At 37.0% G+C, this 18,925-nt stretch overlaps 1 protein-coding gene across 1 annotated transcript; it reads right to left on the reverse strand.

Annotated features, from left to right (window-relative positions):
- Positions 1 to 16,145: 16,145 nt before the first annotated feature.
- Positions 16,146 to 17,620, reverse strand: LOC118754342. Its single transcript, XM_036489215.1, has 2 exons — positions 16,754 to 17,620; positions 16,146 to 16,701 (listed from the first exon to the last, which is right to left on the reverse strand). Exons 1-2 carry the CDS (start codon positions 17,470 to 17,472, stop codon positions 16,656 to 16,658), a joined length of 765 nt encoding a protein of 254 aa, XP_036345108.1. The 5' UTR covers positions 17,473 to 17,620; the 3' UTR covers positions 16,146 to 16,655.
- Between the last annotated feature and the right edge of the window lie 1,305 nt (positions 17,621 to 18,925).

The raw sequence follows: 18,925 nt of genomic DNA on the forward strand, positions 1-18,925 counted from the left end.
AGAATTTGCGGAAGATGTGAAATTTTCGAGGTAGATGGAATGCTATTGCGCAAACTCTCCATTTCTGGTGTGGACCTGTCTGCTACATCATCAGGTGTAGAACTTTCTGCTATAGACGCGGTTGTTTCTTGTGATGTTGATTGAGGTGTAACATTTGAATTATCTTCATCTTCCTTTCTCTACTTTGCAGTTGGAAAGTACGATGAAATGGACTTCTGTTGGGCTGCCTGTAAAGCATAATATATCAGTTATATATTTATACGAAAAGCTATCATAAATTCATAATTCGTCACAATACACAATCGCTTTGTTCCACCGGTAAAGCAATGTTGTAACGTGCTTGTGATGAAAGAGAACACTTGAGCTCACGTTTAATGTCCAGACACCATTTATAGCAATAAAACCTTTGCTTTGCAAAGATCCTATAAAAAGTCTAGACATCAACCTCGTCGGTAGGAATCATATCAAAGAACATTAGTCTCTAGAAGAAGATGTCGCCTAGCTGAAATAGTTAAATATTGCGCCTAAAATATGCACTACGTACGCTTCAGCGGAAATGGACGACACGCCATTTTTTTAAAAGAAATTCTTTGGTGCTCGTAGGTATATACATACATTTATGCACGCGCGTGTGTTGAAAGAAAATATAAATAATATCTATTGCAAAATTTTATACAGACGAGACTAAAAAGTAGAAAATAAATAACATAAAAAAAAACTTTTTAATTTAATTTGAGCTTTCGCTGTAGAAATTTTAGGTCTATGTTATGTAGTTTGACTATTGTCAATTAAATCTAATGCTTTGTATTGCATGCGCTCCACATTTTTTTTTCAATGGGTAGGTTCAGAAGGCGCAGAAGTTGAGCGCTTGATACATTAGCTGTCAAATTCAAAACACACAACATGTTGTCTCAAATGATGATAAAAACATTACGATCATCTAACACGCAACTGTTCAGTTGATCAGAAGTGCAAAACAACGCGTTCAGAAGGTGCAATCGCAACAGTTACTGAGCTGTTTCGCCTTCTGAACGTACCCAATATCATAAATTGTTTACATCTAATGGCTTTTGGTGAAATTTCAAAATCAAAAGTTATCAAAATAAATTCTGGGGGTTGGGTGAAATTTCCCCGATTTACCCCCCCCCCCTGGGTCCCCCACTGCTATGTGTACATGTTTCTTATAGTCTAGTATGTAGGTGTACGTATATTATTTAACATTTTCGTTAGAAACTTTATATTTATATATTCATATATTTTATTTTCGCTTGGCTAGCAAAACTTTCTTCTTCCTTATTAGGATGTATGTATACTAGGGTGGTCCAAAAAAAAGGAAAGTCGGAAGTTTAATGCTCTCACCCCCTAGGATTGTTCTATACCGAAAAAAAGTATACCCCTGTTTTTTTATTTTAAAATCAAAATATATTTAGAGGTCGCTCAAAGCGCTCAAAGTTTCCCATGTATTTTGTATGGGGAAAAAAAGACTTTTCGTAGAAATGGCATAGAATCCACGAAAATCGAAATTTTTCAATCTGAAAACTCAGCTTCTCTTCAGAAGACTTCAGATAATAATACCCAATTGTTTATTTAAACATTTTTTAATTTTAACTATTTTTTAAGGGTCTCCGAAAAATCCCAAAAAAAATCAATTAGACAAAAAGAAGCGTTAAAAATTATTATTAAAAAATAGAGCATTAAATTTCCGATTTTACTTTTCTCCCATACATTTTTGGACCACCCTAATGTATACACACAACTTCCTTTTTTTACCTTTCATGAGAATGAAATGGTATTATAACTTTGGTCCGATGTTTGTAAGTACCAGAATAAAAAGAGATAGACCCATTAAAATGTATACTTATATGATCAGAACGTCGAGCTGAGTCGATTTAGCCGTGTCCGTCTGTCCGTCTGTCCGTCCGTCCGTCTGTCCGTCTGTCCGTCCGGCCGGTTGTCCGTCTGTTTGTATGCAATCTAGTCTCTCAGTTTTCGAGATATCCGGATAAAATCTGGTAGGAGAGTGTACTTTTATAATTTATTAATCATATGTCGGAACATGAAGAATCGGACCACTATAACATATAGCTCCCATACAACTGATTGTTCAGATATGAGATTTTTCGTTATAACTTCTCCATTTATGCAGCTGGGAACACGAAATTTTGCAGTACTTGCACCCATTATCAACAGAATACTTACAGTGAAAATTACAAAGATCGGGTCACTATAACCTATAGCTCCCATACAACTGATTGTTCAGATATAAAATTTTTCGTTATAACTCCTTCATTTATATAGCTAGGAACATGAAATTCCGCACTGTTTTCAATAATTACCAACAGAAAACTTACAGTGAAAATTAAAAAGATGGGGTAACTATAACCTATAGCTCCCATACAACTGATTGTTCAGATATGAGATTTTTCGTTATAACTCCTCCATTTATGTAGCTATTGTCAACAGAAGACTTACAGTGAAAATAACAAAGATCGGGTCACTATAACCTGCAGCCCCCATACAACTGATTGTTCAGATATGAGGTCTTTTATCATAACTCCTCCATTTATGCAGCTAGGAACATGAAATTTCGCACCATTTTCACTCATTATTAACAGAATACTTACAGTGAAATAACAAGGATCGGGTGACTATAACATATATGTATCTCCTTTATTTGAACAGCTAAAACCGATAAATTTCGTAAGATATTTTATAAATAATGATACAAAGTCTACTGAGAAAATCTTCAAAATCTATGCCGTATAAGCTTTATCGCTTTATCTCCTATACCACTGATTGTTCAGATACCAGTTTTTGCGATATATCTCCTTTATGTAGGAAACTAAACCCAATAAATTGTGTTACCGGGTTACATACCGATCACATAGCAGTGAAAATCACTTAGATAGGTGCTAATGTAAGGTATGTCTTCCATACCTCTGATTGTTCAGATGGGCCTTTTTATATAGCTATGTAATTCCTCTATCGATGTATGCAGATGTATTCAAAAGCAGTAATCTGTCAAAGTAAAACTTGCAGATGTTCATGAAAGGTATGAAGCCTTCGGCATAGCCGAAGGCAGCGCTGCTCTTACTTGTTTTCACATAGAATTTGTTCATTCTGAGCCTTAGAAGTTCTTTAATTTTTAAGTTTTTCTTATTTATCGTTTCATATTCACACTGTTCTGAATTAGTTAAAAGTTCACTAAAACGTACGACAAAAATTTAAAATGCATGTTGATTCGTTATCACCTACGTAACCAAAATACATTTTCACTAAAATCATATCAGCCTTTGTTTGCGAAATATCGGCATTCGAGAATTGCAAAATTACAAAAATTTCAGAACAAACTTTTGTTCTCATATATTTTTTTTTAATTCGTTGGTTATAATTAAGATAACAGTTATAAGTAACTATCTGAATAGCCCTTGGCTCGTTAGCACATAATTTTTTTTGCAGAGAAATCGTTAATAATGTATTTCTTGTTTTAATTTATTTTTAATAAATATTGTTAGCGTTTCAATACGTTCTGATTTAATAAGTAATTGTTTAATACAATCCGGGACTGAAAGTGTGTGTAGGCAAATTGAGTTTTATTTACAAATATACAATACACCACATCGTATTACCTAAGTCATGAAGAAAACAGAAAAAAGTATCTGCACCATGTGGAAGAAAAATACTGTTGAGAAAAAAGAAAGCCAAATTTGTTCAACTGACTGAAAAATGCGTTGATCTCAGGGGGCACCAAGGAATATATTTTGGGAGGGGTTTATACTTCTATAGATATATCACCAGAAAATACTGAAAATTCGCTTCAGATAATAGGCTCTTAAAATACATTTATGCAAGTTTTATGTACAGTATGTAATAAATAAATACAATTTTTAAAGTTTCATAAATTGCACTTTATTTATTTGCACAAATTAACAGAGAACTCAAATATTTTTAACCGACTTCAAAAAACGGGGAGGTTATCAATTCGTAGGAATATTTTTTTCAATTTCCTATATGCTACCGCATAACTTTGAACCACGTGAACTGATTTCTATAATTCTTTTTTTTATCGGAAAGATGACACCTCATGGGTCGTCCCGTAATTTGGTTTAGATCCGATCATTGGATCATGTTAAAAATTACTTGTTTAATAAAAACTTCTTTAAACACAACTTTCAGCTTTCAAAAGTGAAAAAAATGTTGAATAAAATAATTTTAAAAGAAGCTTTTATTTAACATGTACAATCAAAGGAATAAAATAAAATAGTGTAACAAAAGATTTTTTAGCAAGAAAATTTTGTTAAAGCTGCACCAAAATATAATAAGTTAAGCTTTCATTAGAGTTTCCCTTTTACTATTGGACTTTTAGTAACTTTGACGAAAGCTTTACTTATTTTATTTTATTAATTTTAGTGCAGGTTTAAAAAATTCGACTTTCTTTTTTCAAAACAGTATTTTTCTTCCACATGGTGCATATACTTTTTTTCTGTTTTCTTCATGACTTAGGTAATACGACATGGTGTATTGTATATTTGTAAATAAAACTCAACTTTCCTATACACACTTTCAGTCCCGGATTGTATTACACAATTACTTATTAAAACAGAACGTATTGAAACCATATATGTAATACTTCTATATTGGCAGTAAGCTAACTTCTCAATGTGTAAGCATTCCGAAAACAAAGCGAGACAGTCTAGTACCATTTTTGTCAATGTATTGTGTACTTGAGTGCCGTTTTTGTATATGGGTTGTGTACATGTTTATTTATAAACGTATGTGTTCCTTTTCTTTCGTACGTGTTTATTGATATATCTGTTCTGTAGTGTTTTCGGACGGTACTAGCTCTTACTGCCAATATAGAACCGTTTTTCCCCCGAAGGGCAAAAAACGGATATTTAGGTTTCTGCCGTAGCTTGAACCACATGGAGATTACGCCTCTGTAACTCGACCTTAATTCGCTCACAGATTGATACTTACAGGGCCATCTACCGCAAATAGTACGAACCAATAGTTTTTCAGGTAGCAGCGCTCGGCTGTCATACTTGTCAGTACCTCAAGCCGGCAAGGCCTTAAGGTGTGGTTCAAGCTACGTCAGAAACCTAAATATCCGTTTTTTGCCCTTCGGGGGAAAAACGGTTCTATTTAGGTGTTCGTGCCTTCGTTTGAACCACATGGAGACGTGTTTAATCTCTTCCGGCGCTGGTACCCTGCGTACTGTGACCAATTTTCTATATAAACTTATTAATAACGTGAATTTATTTTGAAGCATAGTACACATTTATAAAAGTTATAAATAAACCTTAATTTCTTTATAAAACGAATTCGTGTAAGAAAAATAGTTATTCGGCTGATCACAGGTCGCCTTCAACCGGAGAAAAGTACTCGCTAAGACTTCTGCCAGGTATTTTTGGATTCGATGATTCCACCTCTCTGAAGTAATGATTGAAAACGGTATGCTTCGATCTCCAGTTCCCCCTTCCTAGTATTTCATCTATGTCCATATTTTTGTGCCAGTTGTCTGTCGCCACGCACGCTCTTATACTACCCGCCGAAGATTCAATGCGCGCCTCTTTAAGTAAGGTCTTTATCCAACCCGCTATTACAGCGCGCGTAGCTTCTTTTACTTGCCCTCTTGTCGTAATGAATAAACTTTCTAAAGACGCTGCTCTACGACGCGTTTCTGACAACGAGACCGCTTGTTTAACCCAGTAAACCAAATCAAATCTATGGTTGAGAGAATTTTTGAGATGCCAGCCCGATTGCCTGTGCGAAACATTACCCGTTTTTGACCCAAACTTCGGCCAAAAGATTAGCTCGTTGTCCCTTTCCTCGAATAAGTCAGGCCTTATACTCAAAAGGGTCAAATCATGGACCCTTCGGCCCGACGCAAGTAGAAGCAAGACGCTTGTGCGTCGGGATACTGCAAATAAGCTTGAATTATCAAAATCATATAATTCAAGAAATCTTAATAAATCCTCAACTCTCCAAGAGAGGCCTTTTTTGACATATGGTTTGCTGGAAACAATTGCTTTTAACATATGGGTAACCACTGGGTGCGAACTAAGTAGTGAACTCTTTTGTGGATTAGCAAATGTTGTCACTACTGATTTGTGAAGCAACACTGTTCTGGGAGCTAGCTTCCCAACATCGTGTAAATAGCATAGAAAATGAGCTAAATCGGCTGGCCCCGGATCGTCAGTTTTAATATTGTTATTCGAAGCCCAGTCGCACTACTTCCGCCATGCTGGTCTATACGTTTTTAATGTAGATTTCCGCCAATAAGCTTGTAATAACTCTACCTCGGAGTCTTCCCAGTTGGAGGTTTCTTTAGCCCAGCCCGTATTTTCCAAACCTGCAAACTCATTTGATCTACCCCTGAAGGAGGGAGATTTGTCTGCAGGTCCACAAGATTGATTGACAGATCTGGAATTTTCCAAGGTTGATGAGTTGCGCACCTTTTTAAGTCCACCATCCAGAATGCCTTGTGCCAGTCCGGAGCTACTAGTAGATAAAACCCTGTTGAAGCTTCCAGATGTTGGAGGACTCTTGGTATAAGAGCAGGCGGTGGAAACACCCACCCCAGTTTGTAATGCCATGTCCTGCTTAAGGCATCTGTGAATTGGCTCCGCACATCGGAAGCATCCTCGCTCACATACTTTGGCACCACCGCTGAGCGGACTGACGTGAACAAGTCCACCTCTGGAGTTCCAAACTTTCGAAAAATCTCTCTGGTGATTTGAGCTTTCAAGTGCCATTCCGGAAATCTTTTCTTCCTCGACAGACTGTCGGCCAAGCCGTTGTAGGGACCCGGTATGTAGTGGCTGATGAGTCTGCAGTTGTATTGATCGCATAGCTGGAGAATGTACTTCGCTGTTCTCAAAAGTCTGACTGATTTCCTCCCCCCTTGCTTTGTTATGTAAGCCGCTTCAGTTGGGTTGTCTGTTTGCCATATCACTGATGCATCTTGTATTTCCGAGCCCAGATATTTTAACGTTTCGTAGATGGTCCAAAGCTCTTTTTGGTTGCAATGCCAATGACATTGTGTATTGGTCCACTGGCCCCAGAATTTGTGACCGTTTGCTATGGCACCCCATCCTGAATCTGCAGCATCCGTTGTTATGAACATTGATGGATTGGGATAATGAATAGGTGAACTTCTGTGCGCATTTTCTATCCACCAATTTATTTCCGCAGTGCCTCCCTCGGAAATCGGGAATCGTTTGCGAGGCTTCAGCTTTGGCAACTTGTTGGACTCTATCTGCCACTTTCGGCAAAATAGTCTTCCCAAAGGTACTACGAATGTTGCAAAGTTGAGTTTTCCCAACAATACCTTTGCATCGTGCCAACTCCATTGTTTCTTCTCCAGATGGGTGCGGCACAATGACACGACTCGTTCTATCTTTTTGTCTGATAGCATTTTCTGATTGCTTCGGGTGTTCCAAATTATTCCGAGGTATTCTAAGCATTGAGATGGCGTTATTAGGGACTTCTTCATATTCACTGACCATCCTAGATCCCGTAACTTGTGAAGCACATAAATGGCTTGTTCTCTTAAGACACTCGGGTTCTGATGCACAATTAAGAAATCGTCCAAGCACACCACCATCTTGATATCTGCTACTTGTCTGAACCAATGCGCGAGCCAATTTGTTACCTTTGCGAAAGCAGATGGGGCACTTGCCAGCCCGAATGGCAGACAGGTAATTTCGTATGTATTTCCCTCGTAATGCATATTTAAAAATCTCCAATGCGCTGGTACTATCGGAATATGATAGTAGGCTTGCGAGATGTCTATTTTCACCATATAGTCCCCCGAGGTGAGCACTTCTGGGATACGGTAATGATTTAGAAGCCTGAAAATGGGGGTTTGGACGAACTGATTCAACTTTTTTAAGTTGAATATAGGTCTGTTGGTTCCGTCCGACTTTTTCCTTAAGAACATTGTTGAGAGAAATCCCGTGTCGTGCTGGCTGGTTTGGAGAGCGCCACAATCTATCATTTTCTGAATTTCTTCCTTTAAGCCCTCTGAACCCCGCGATTCGAACCTTCCCTCCAAATTTGACAGGTTTACTAATATCGGTCTTTTCTGAAATGGAATCCTGTAACCCGATAAAATCTTTAAAACAGCTATAGGAGCTCCTATTGGCTCCTGAATGGTTTTGCGTCATGCCTTTTTGAACCCTCTCCATTTACTTTGACTTTTTGCAGCTCTGTCTTGCTTTTCATTTGAGGCCTGCCTTTTGTTGTTTCCCTTGTATGTGGAGAAGTAGGTTTTGTTATTATATTTGTTGAGCTCTCTGCTAAAAGATCCCCTTTTATCTCTAACATCGGCCCTTTGAATAGTTTTTGGCGGGCGAAAGGTTTTCTTAAAGGGAAAAAACTTGTAAATACCCCCTTGATCTCTAACTACCTGAGACAGCTCAGTTTCCATGAACAAATGCGAGTCAGAAGGTGGTATACTATGAATAATTGCATGTAAGGCTTTATTTTTTACTTTGTATGTGTCTCGTCTTTGTTGGATAACCTCTGCTTTCCGACCGCAGACATATTGTAGAAGGGAGTCGGAACTGTTACGAAATTTAGAATCATCAGCCAAGAACTCCTCTCCCACCATCTGTTTAAAATCTCTCGGTAATTTATCACATAACTGCTCGAAAATTTTCCTTTGTTGGAGCAAGCCATTCGTTATGGCCCCTAAAGTTAAATCGAATTTTTCTAATATTGCCACAGAAGTCCAGTTAGGTGTGATACCAGCAAATTGATTATTAACTCTTAAGGCTGAAAACACTGGCGTGGCTTGAAAGTGCTTTTGTACCTCCGAATAGCGAATGTTCTTCCACCCGTCCATTCCTAAGCGTTGACATTCTATTCCCTGTTGAGCTAAGACTGGATCTGCTATCGAAACCTTTGTTTCAGATTCCATTGTGCGTGGTTTGAAGTCAAATGAAGGACCTCTGTCCATAGCCTTCGCCGCTTGAACTAACTTTAACCGCACTTCAGCCCTAGCAATTTCATTTTTAATTGCTCGCTCAGCGTCCTCTGTATACCCTGACGCTTCATCCTCAACACTGCTTTGGATATCAGATACTATCGGTGAGCGTACCGTATTTGCTCGTATGCTATCCTCACAGGAACTGTGAGGGATTGAATAGTAGGAGATATTTAAATTTGGCTCTTGAGAAACATTTGTGACTTTTTGAAGATCACTGATCTTCTTGTTTTGTTGAGCTTGCACCTCTAATAACTTTCTAAACATCTCCATTTGCCGTTGCAGAACTCCAGCCATAAGATTGTCGTTGGTGTCCTGGCTTAAAACTGCACGTTTTCGCGGAGGCGAGTCACGTCTCATGCGTCTGTGACGTTTAGAAGTTTCATATAAAGTTGGGCAGTTATGCTTCATTATGCTGCTGTTTGAACCCCCTCCAGTATTTGGGGGCTTACCAACAGACGAACATGGGGTGCTGCTGATAGGTTGTGACTGACTGCTCGAATGAGCCAATGTCCTATCTCGGCTGATCGATTTGCCTTGAGCTTTGAGTTCACGAATAGTGTTCATGAAAGGTGTATACGAAAATGGGTGGATTTTCGTCATAACAGCGTGAGGGGTGTATAATAAAGCCCTTCCCAAAGGCCATGATATTATAATTGACCTAATGTGTCTAAATGTCCTCTCGGAGAGATCCCCCTCCTTCCGGCAAAAAGCACGGGCTAAATCGGAAGTTGGGATACCAAGTCTCAACTTGCTATCAGCGGTGGACGATAACTCCTTTCCAAACAATTCTTCGAAAGAATAATTCATTACTTCCCATGACTCCCAGTCAGAAGGATAGCTCGCTTGAACCGAGCTCAAAATTAAAAGGAACGCTTCCTTTTCATCCGAGTTATCTGGTAATATTTGGGCCAAATGACCCATAGTTGTCATCGCTGCACACGCCATAATCTGCAAGTAACATATAAGCAATTTAACGATGCAGTAACCAATCAAATGTGTACATGATGTGTGGAGAAAACAAATTTTCCCCTACATATTTTAGTACATAGCTGACATAGTGACAGCACTACTCGTGTCAGTATGTGACAAACGAGTTGCTAATGGCACCTTATGAGGCAACATGAACTGCTGGCACGGCCGCAGTATATGACGGTGCCTATGGAGGCAGCTGCGTCTCGTCGTTGGGCCATGGGCGCCGAACGGAATTAAAAACTATCATCCAGCGAGATATTTCCACATACTTTTCCTTTTATTTTATTTTTCCTTTTCCATGCACGTGTAATCTGCTGAGTTACAAAAAGCGTACTGACAAGTATGACAGCCAAGCGCTGCTACCCGAAAAACCATTGGTTCGTACTATTTGCGGTAGATGGCGCTGTAAGTATCAATCTGTGAGCGAATTAAGGTCGAGTTACAGAGGCGTAATCTCCATGTGGTTCAAGCGAAGGCACGAACACCTAAATAGGAGTATTACATATGGTCATTCCCATGGTGGCGCACGTGACAGTCGTACGATTTCAATGTGATACAAAAAAGGAATACCATTTGTTTTCTTTAACTTTTTTGGGCCATTGTATAGCACGTAATTAGCTCTATATTAAATCAATCGAACTGCTTAGTCCTGAAATAGAAGCATTTAAAGAGAGGTTCGTTACGTGACAAAAAATGGAAGTTGATTTTTTCTTTTCTTGCAAAATCGCAAAACTCTGCGAATTGTGGATGGCTATTTTGATGAAACTTATTTTGATATGATTTGGAGCAATTCTAGTTGTTTTTAGAGTTTTTTGAATTAATGCAAATTGTTTCAATTCTCTTTTACAACCCCAAGTGTGAAACGTAACGTGACGTGGCGTGACGTGACATAAATTTCCATCGTTATATTTTTGTTAATATTGCTTTTAAATGAATTTTCAACGCAAATAAAACATGTATTTTATGTAGAATATACTTTATATTTTGACTTCAGCGCCAATTCAGGGTCAATTTATTGGAAATCTATGATTTATTATGTTTCAACCACATACGCCAAATTCGAACCAAATCGGACCATAAATACCGTTTTTCGAAATATCTCGACCTTGGCACCACCTAGGAAGACCATTTTATGCAAACATGATTCTACTTACATAGCCAGTATATATTTTAAAAAGCAGACAAATCGGCCCGTAAATACGTTAGATATAAAACTTTTATTTTTTTTGTCGTGGTGGACCTTCCGTTGGAAACACCCATATATGATTGAAACGATAACAATATTTATTAAAAATAAATCAAAACAAGAAATACATTATTAACGATTTTTCTGCAAAAGAATTATGTGTTATCGAGCCAAGGGCTGTTGAGATAGTTACTTATAAGCAGGGAACGGATTTTATGGAAAATGCCTTTTTTCTGCTAAAGAGATAGAGTATATTCGATTAAGAATGTCCACGATTTAGCTTTCCCTGATTCCATATATACACATTTGATGTTGCCTTTTTTTGCCTTTTTTAAGATATTTGCCTTTTTTTGCCTTTTTTAAGATTTTTGCCTTTTCTACCTTTAAAAAAGTGATTATAGCATTTAAATTTTTTTTTTTAAGATTAAAAGATATACACACGCCCATGCGGCTTATAGAAGCGCAGGGACCTCTTGCCAAATTGGTGTTGGAAAAATTCAAAGCCGTTTTCTCAGCTAACGTGGGCTTGGAGACAATAAGGGGTGTGGATAAAATTGTAAAGGGCACGAGCGCACATTTAGTACATTCAAGGCTTTTCTTCGCGAAAATCGAATGAAAATGCTGGCAGAAAACTTCAAAATGCATCTTGTGGTTCAATGTTCTACAACTATACAGATTAAAGTTTTATGAGTTAGAAACTCGAAAGGATAAAATAGTCAAAGATTCAAAGTACAAATTTTTCATATAATGAAACTAGTTCATAGTTTTTCTCTTTTTACTTGTAATATAAACATTTCTAAAATAAATGTATTTTTTGATTGTTCTTCGTATTTTCTGCCTTTTTAGTGCCTTATTTTGCTTTTTTGCAATACTATTGCCTTTTCCTGCCTTTTTCGATATTTTGGTTTGCCTTTTTTTGCCTTTTTTGCAAAACCTAGTACCTTTTCCTGCCTTTTTCGCTATTTTATTTTGCCTTTTCCAGCCTATTTCGTTATTTTATTTTGCCTTTTTTATAGGTTTTTAGGTCCTAAAAATCCGTTCCCTGCTTATAAGTGTTATCTTCATTATATCCAACGAATTAAAAAAAAAATTGAGAACAAAAGTTTGTTCTTGACGAATCTCAATATTTCGCCAAAATAAGCTGATACGATTTTAATCAAAATGGATTCCGGTTACGTAGGTTAGGGATGCCCAAATCAGCACATATGTGTCGCGGGCGACTGCGCGTGCAAAGCTCTGCACAGCGGTGCTGGGCAAGCGCGGAAGCAAAAAGTTATCGGAAGGGGAAAACGAAGTCAACAGAATAGTGAGATTGTATGTGTGACAGTGATGGAAAATTAGTGTGCATTGGGCCATTTTCGGCCCTTTCGGAAGCAGCCGGCACCTTCAGCACAATCGATTGATTTTCGGCACTATTTTTGCGTAACTCAATGCAACTAATAAATATTTCTTTCGGATCCGCAATTAAATATATTTTTTTTACATTTAATCATATGTGCTTAAACTGATAAATGATATAAACATAGAAACGCAAGCAGAAGAATCTCGCTTCCACATTCTGCATATGCGCTTAACATTTTTGTTTAAACACATTTGTCGAAATTTCATCTCTAAAGCAAATATTAAATATCATTTAATATATACTTTAGATTTAAATAATCATTTTTAGTGGTGGGCGAGTCCGAGATGTTTAAATGATCGAGATAATACATTCAATTCGCGTATATTTTTGAGAGCTTTTTTCGTTGAAGGTGTTGCGCTTTTTCTTCCATACTGAAACTTGTGTACATCATTTATCATTGTCTAACAAAAACTATAAAATAAAGCTTAATTTAAAATGTTGGAATAAAAAACAACAACGCTACACGCGCATTCATCCATATAACATAAAATGCGAACGTGCGTTATATGGAAGAAAGTGCGCAACACCGCAAACAGAAAAATTCAAAAAATCAATGGTATTTTCTAGACACTTCAAACTTGCACCTTATTATACTAGAATGAATGGGCTACAAAAATGAATGGGTACCCAAAACATGTCTACAAGTTCTGAACAAAAACTGTGAAAATTTGATGAAACTTTGTTGATTTTTTTCATTCTTCCAAGTCTCGATTTATTTGCAAGGTTTTTGTTTGACAATGAGCTACAATTTTATAAAAAAAAATAATTAAAATTATTTAATGATGATAAAACATTAATGCACTATATAGGTCAGTTCATATTAATGAACATAAAATGAGATCACTATCGATAAAATGGAAATCCTGAAGGGAAATTTATAATTTCAACGCATGGAATTTACATACATTTTTTTACTTTCAACCCCCGAATTGCTCAATTACTTCTATTTCTGCAGGATCGCCATTAGGTAAATTGAATTTCCAACGATTTTTTCAAAATAAATAGCGATGAGGGATATTTCACCCGCCGGTGATAAGAAATAGCAGTCACCATAACGCACATCACTAATATTAATGTTCACAATCACGTTTACATTCAAAATTACAATTCATAATTTCTTTTTGTAGCAAATATGAAATATAGGTATATCCCTTTACTTAAATGTAAACGGATTAAGAATCAAAGTGCTAGAAGGGATTTGAGCGTTTGATACAAAAAGTATTTTTGATGTTGAAATTGTACTTGAAATCGGCAAAATGTACTTTTGTACATTTTAAAATTAATTGTACTGAAAAAAAGTACAATTGTACTTAAAATATCAACACTGTTTCACTGGCGCTGTACTTGCTGCAGCGATGCCAGATTTGAGCGTACCCAATTTTTTACCGATAATAACTCATGCGGGGGATTTGGGTATTGGGCATTTTACAAGCCTATTAGGAAGTATACATATCTGTGTTCGTATAGAATAGTAGCTTATGTCGGAAGACTGGCTTTAGTATAATGAACCATTCGCAGCATACGATTGCGAAAGACTCACTGGCGCCGAGTCGTTGAAGAACTCTTGGAAAATAAACGTAAAAGACGGTAATGTTAATGGCGATGCTAGCAAGTCAATATTCGTATAAAGTTTCATAAAAAAATTTCTTGTGGTTTAAAGAATATAGGAAATGGTACATTGAATTTTTCAGAGGTAAATTTTTAAACACAGAATATGAGAAATAAAAATGTGCCTTATAAAATATAATGAAAACCTTCGCCAGTTTGTTTCGCAGCCCACTTAAGGGTTTCTATTTAATCGATAATCTTTGTACAATCTATAAAGCACAAGGGAAAGTTGTGTCCAGGATCATGTTGCACGCTGAGTTTCCAGTTCCACTGAAAGAGAACAATAAACCCCTGCTGCACAGTGGTTCAAAACTGGTATTTAGTGTTCTTAATTCAGTGGAGGCTTCATTTTTCACTTAATTTGATTAATTTTTATTATTCTATTATGAAAGTTTACAATATTTGCAAGAGACCAGTTGAGCCTGATTTGAGAATTTTTATTTGATTAAATTCAATTTTTTTGTACAAAATGCAGAAAAAGTAGCAATTTTGAAGAAAATATATTCTTCTGTTCCAGTTAATAAATGTTACATAACAAAAGCTAGTTGAAAACAATAGTATGGTTCTCTCAAAACGAAAATATTACACAAAAAAAAAATTTTAAATGTTATAAAAAAAATGTTCACGAAAAAAAATACTTTTTTTGGTTTTTAGTAAAAATTGGATGAAAGATGAAGGCTAATTTTGAACCAATGAGTGCTGGCTTCATCATGCAGTATGAATTATGGTAAACGCATTATGGTAGCAAAGGATGGCGAAGTCCTTGAAAAGGATTTGGCTTAATTTTTCGCTACAGCAGGGGGTTTGTACAAGTAAATATTATAATTAACTGGTAAGTATCTATTTAAATTACGATATGGGTAAGGTACTTTTATCAAAGAAGTTGTATGTACGTATTCACAAATCATTTTGAAAATAAATGTCCTTTATTTTACGTTGGTTTATATGGTCACCGTAGATATATGTGTAGTCATAACCAAGGCATATTAAACAAGGTAGAAGTGATTTTGACATTTCTCTCTTTTGACCACCGACTATAATGTCAAATGATGAATAAGTTTTAACCCTTTTCAAGTTGGCATTTTCTAATTTTCTTTAAAAATTTAATTGTGCTTTGAGATAGTTTTGAATTTAGAAGACTTGGTTGCCTGAAGCCACGCAATTTCAGAACTGGTAAGCAGTGCGCGCTTTCACTCATCAGTACCTGGGTTCAAGCCCTGGTCAAAACAACATCGCAAAAAATTATAGAAAAAGGTTTTTTCTTAACAGCGGTCGCCCCTCGACAGGCAATGGCAAACCTCCGAGTGTATTTCTGCCATGAAAAACAGCTTCTCATAAAAATACAATCGCCGTTCGGAGTCGGCGTAAAACTGACCGCTTTGTGCGACAACATCAAGGCGCACGCCACAAATCGGAGGAGAAGCTCGACCAAATACTAACATATGTGTAAGCGCCAATCTATTACATACGTATGTAGAAGAAAACATTAAATCGTGTTTTATAGGTGGGGATGTTTTTAGAAGTAAATATTTAACTAAACGAGCAAAAACATTGGGCGAATAGAAACAAAAAAATATTTATAACAGTTTCATAACACATTTATTTCATTTAATGACGTGGTTTCCTCTACACTGAGAAAAAAACAGCGTTGTAAGAATAAAAAAATTGTATTTGATTACCATTTAAAAATGCTGGTATTTAAATCTAGTGAAAAGTGTTAACGAAGTAGATTTTTCCATTATACATACACTACGTATAATGGAAATATTCAATTCAAATACGCCTGTATTAAAAAGACGAATTTTCAGTGCACGGATGGCGTTTTGCACGTCTCGGATGCTTTTTCATATGTAATATGGAAGTTAAGGACTGAGGGTCCTGAATAACTAAGAAAATTAAAGGGCCAACTTGCCCTGGAATTGAAAGAGGTAATTTAAACGTTATAATAAAAGTACTTTATTGACATAAATAAATAAGCCTAATTGACTATAACACCCCGATGCAACTGCCGCTGCTCCGAGTTCTGCTGCCCTTTATAGACTGTTCCGCTGCCGTTGTTCTATAGCCAGACATACGCGACGTCAGTGAGCCGCCTTGGCCTTGAATTCCCACAGGTAACTTGAAATATGCAACACACTGATTTCACAACCGTGTGCAATGAAATTATGCTGACACCGCTGCAATGTCTAATGCATTGGCTCCGTTATACTAATGGTTGCGTAAGCATTAGCCAGAGGTACTAACTGTGGCCGACAGTTGCCATAGGTGTCTGATAGCGTTGCACAATATTGCTATTGCATGATATGATGAAATGCACTTGGCCTTGACAAAGGTGTAGGATGTCAATTATGTTGTTAACCACGTGTATTGCTGGACTGGGGGAATGCAACATGTTGGGTGACGGCGGATGTGTTAACTGCTCCCCCTTTAAAGGTCTGCGTCCCGCAGATTGGATGGACGTTCCTCGAATTTTGAATTAGCCTTGTTGTCAATGTTCAACGCAGGTAGGTGTATCTTCGCCGTAATCCTTCTCCAAATGTGCTAAAGGGATAACATTAGTATGACTAACACCAAACCATCGGTAAATGCAAACCAATTGGTTTTCTCCTTGACGTATCCCAGGAGCTTGATATTATGAGCTGTCATCCCGTGTTTTAGGTTAAGGTTCATTGCCACACTGCGGTTGGTGACGCTGGCCAAGATTGGTGGAAGCTCCTGTACTCCTGATCTACTAGTACTCGAGTAGTTTTTGCCATTGATTGCTACGGTTTCATGGTCCATCTGGAGGATATAAGAACCATTAAGTGTATTTGAATTGTTACCTGATTTTACAATCCCTATAAAATTGTCAAGGAAAATGGTATCATCCTTGATGATTTCAACAGTGGAATCGTTACAGGTAGCGTAAGTACAACTTGTTTGTCCTCCCTTGAGAAGACGAGTCAGGCAACTAGATTCTGGTAGCAGATCGAGTGATTTCCCTTCACAGATCATGGTAGCAGATAATTGCAAGCAGTGTTCCTTGATGCCGAATGTCTGATGTTTATTGGTCAGGATTGTTTGATATGCCAATTCCACTCGGACGCCGTTCTGTATGTTAGCTCTTGCGATCAGGCGATTAAATCTAGCTTCTGTGACCTTTGGTAGGGACAACACGTATAAGAGGAGTGTGTTGTTGGTGTAGATCGATGGTTTGCTATATTCAATCGCTTCGATGGCGTTGCTGTATGGAAGAACGTCGATCTCACTGACAAGCTGGTTAACTTCCTCTATACTCAGAAAATTGGTGTTGACGACTCCTGCTTTAGCCATCTGACAAGCACGGATCAGTTCGTTGACGTCTTCTTTCAGGATAAAGATTTTATGCTGGACTTCTTGAGAAATCCTATCCAAGTTCCTCTTGTTGATCACATAATTGGTGGCGACCACAATGCCATTGAGCCTCTGCAATAACTGATTAGTTTTCTTAAAAAATTTCATCATTCACCTTGTACCGCTGCTCTTTGTTTTTATTAAGGGAATTTTCGTTTCGGAGGACCTTATCCCAGTCCGTAGCATCAGGTGAGCCAGCAATCAATTTCCAAGCCCAATCCAGTTAATAGATCGTTTAAATCTGACCTCTTAGTTCGATTAAACATGTGCGGATTCTGCCTAGCTGGAATAGTAGTACCTCTTTAGATGCTGTTGTTTCGTTTAAGGTAGTTATTGCCCACTCGAGCCGATTTGTTGCCAGTTCGTATCGTTCCAAATTTACCACATGAATTAGCTTGAAGTGTCCATCGATGATCCATCCATATCCATCTCGTATTGTTACTAGGTGTAAGTCTATCTTGAATAGGTCATATGAATGACCAATGGCGCAGAGACACGTGCTACGGATTAGATTAATACATTAGTCTACTAATGGTTTATTACCCAAACCCATGTTATAATAGTAACTCTATACAATTCAAGGTCTTAATTCTAAAATTCATCTTAGCCATATCCTTTTTACATTAATATATTTTTTATTCTACTCAAAGTCTTAATTCTAAATTTCATCTTAATCATATCCGTTTCCTCTTAACTATTCTACTCATTTAACTAGTTATCTAACTTTATGTTTTTAATTAACCTAAGATCCTTATTCTAGTTTTGAGTTGCATGGGGTGAGTAGTGATAGAATTGAGAGATTTGCATGTTTTTTTGTTATTGTTTATTTTCTTTGGGAACCCAGTAGTGAAGTAGTTAGTTATGTTAATTGCTAATTAATTAGTGGTAAGTGATTAATGCGAAAAATGAAAGTTAGTTCTAATAGTAAATTTCATGCAATCATTCCCATTTCCCATTTTTTTTGTGAGAATTCACTTTCCCTTTTTTTATTCTTTTTTTTTATTTTTTGAAGTGAAACTTCTTAGGCGGCGGTACCGCAAAAATGGAGAGTGAAATTTTTAAAACTGAAAACGTTACATGAGTGAGAAGGAAGATATAGGTAGTATAGGGAAGGGAAAAAAAGAAATAAAGCGACGCATGACGGGTACGAGTACCTACATATGTATATATGTATGTTTGAATGCACGTATGTATGTATACATATATATGTATGTATGAACGAAGTCATTGCGCATTTTAGCTCTGCCGCTGCCAAGCAATATATGTGTAAATGATGCAAGCGTGCTTCGCGTAACTATGTACATCCATTCGTTCATATGTACATATGTTTGTATGGATATATTTATGATGAAGCAAACAGGCTTCGTTGATGTTTTTTTTTTTTTTTTTTTTT

This window comes from Rhagoletis pomonella, unplaced genomic scaffold (assembly GCF_013731165.1).
Source record: "Rhagoletis pomonella isolate Grant_MI unplaced genomic scaffold, Rhpom_1.0 Rhpom_scaffold_03747, whole genome shotgun sequence".
NCBI lineage: Eukaryota > Metazoa > Arthropoda > Insecta > Diptera > Tephritidae > Rhagoletis > Rhagoletis pomonella.

Bases quoted from the DNA above. Each gene is read 5' to 3' on its own strand.
- LOC118754342 (XM_036489215.1), bottom strand. From the start codon at position 17,472: ATGGCTAAAGCAGGAGTCGTCAACACCAATTTTCTGAGTATAGAGGAA. The intron at 16,702-16,753 runs GTTTGCATTTAC...TTATCCCTTTAG, and splicing joins GTCAAGGAGAAAACCAATTG to CACATTTGGAGAAGGATTAC.